This window comes from Propithecus coquereli, unplaced genomic scaffold (assembly GCF_000956105.1).
Source record: "Propithecus coquereli isolate 6110/MARCELLA unplaced genomic scaffold, Pcoq_1.0 Scaffold101, whole genome shotgun sequence".
Lineage (NCBI taxonomy): Eukaryota > Metazoa > Chordata > Mammalia > Primates > Indriidae > Propithecus > Propithecus coquereli.
The window spans coordinates 246964-247990 of NW_012133970.1; the positions used below are offsets into that span (position 1 = coordinate 246964).

At 39.7% G+C, this 1027-nt stretch overlaps 1 protein-coding gene across 1 annotated transcript in view; it reads left to right on the forward strand.

Moving 5' to 3' along the window:
- Positions 1–932, forward strand: part of PHKA1 (phosphorylase kinase, alpha 1 (muscle)) — a 190881-nt gene extending 189949 nt beyond the window's left edge. The window contains exons 30-31 of the mRNA XM_012642857.1: positions 589–789; positions 900–932. Of these exons, the coding sequence (XP_012498311.1) occupies positions 589–789; positions 900–932 (234 nt within the window). The remainder of the gene's footprint in view (positions 1–588; positions 790–899) is intronic.
- The last annotated feature ends 95 nt before the right edge of the window (positions 933–1027 follow it).

Below are 1027 nucleotides of genomic sequence, written 5' to 3' on the forward strand. Positions count from 1 at the left end.
GCCTCGGCCTCCCAGAGTGCTAGGATTACAGGCGTGAGCCACCGCGCCCGGCCTCTTTACATTTCTTAATGCCCATTTTAATCTAGCAGCATGTGGATGTTTTTCGTAATTCTAATCATCATGTACGTACAATTTTAAGTTTTACTTAAATTTTTCCTTTATTCATAGTCATCTGTTTATTCTTTTAAATGACTCTATAAAAACTTATGAAGTTGCTATGCCATGATAGGCCATTATTTATACAACCATTCCCATGTTTAGGTTACTTCTAGTTTTACACTTGTGACTAATTCTACTATAAATACTCTTGCATATAGAGCTTTTTTTCCTCTTTTGAATTACTTCCTTAGGATGAACTCTCAGAAATAGGCTTATGGGTTATAGGGATTTGACACTTTTATGACTTTTGTTATGCACTGCCAGATTTCTTTCCAAAAAGATTGAACCAGTTTACTCACTCAATTACTTTAAAGGGGGCTGAAGCAGTACTCCTGGCTACAGTGTTTTTATTGCCTTTCAGAGCAAGTGATTAATGTCTCCTGGATGATGGGCTCTTAGGAAGTGATTTTCTTTTTCTCTATCACACAGATGACTCCAGGAGAGATTAAATTCTCTGTTCATGTGGAGTCTGTCCTGAATCGTGTACCTCAGCCAGAGTACCGCCAGCTTCTGGTTGAAGCCATCCTTGTTCTCACCATGCTGGCAGATATTGAAATTCATAGCATTGGAAGCATCATTGCCGTGGAAAAAATAGTGCATATTGCCAATGAATTGTTCCTTCAAGAACAGGTAGGTAAACCTGTTGTTTTCTCAAGGGAGAAATGTTTTGACTCTAACCTGACTACATTCAGAGCTCCTTGTGGAGCCAAGGTCACTGTCTTGTGCCCTCTTCCTTGTAGCTCTTTTCTGGGCTGCCTTTGATGTGGCTCTGAGCTCTGTTTACAAAAGAAGTAGGCTGCAGGATGACCTGTCTTTCACCATGTATTTTTTTTTTTTTTTGAGACAGAGTCTTGCTTTTGTTGCCCGG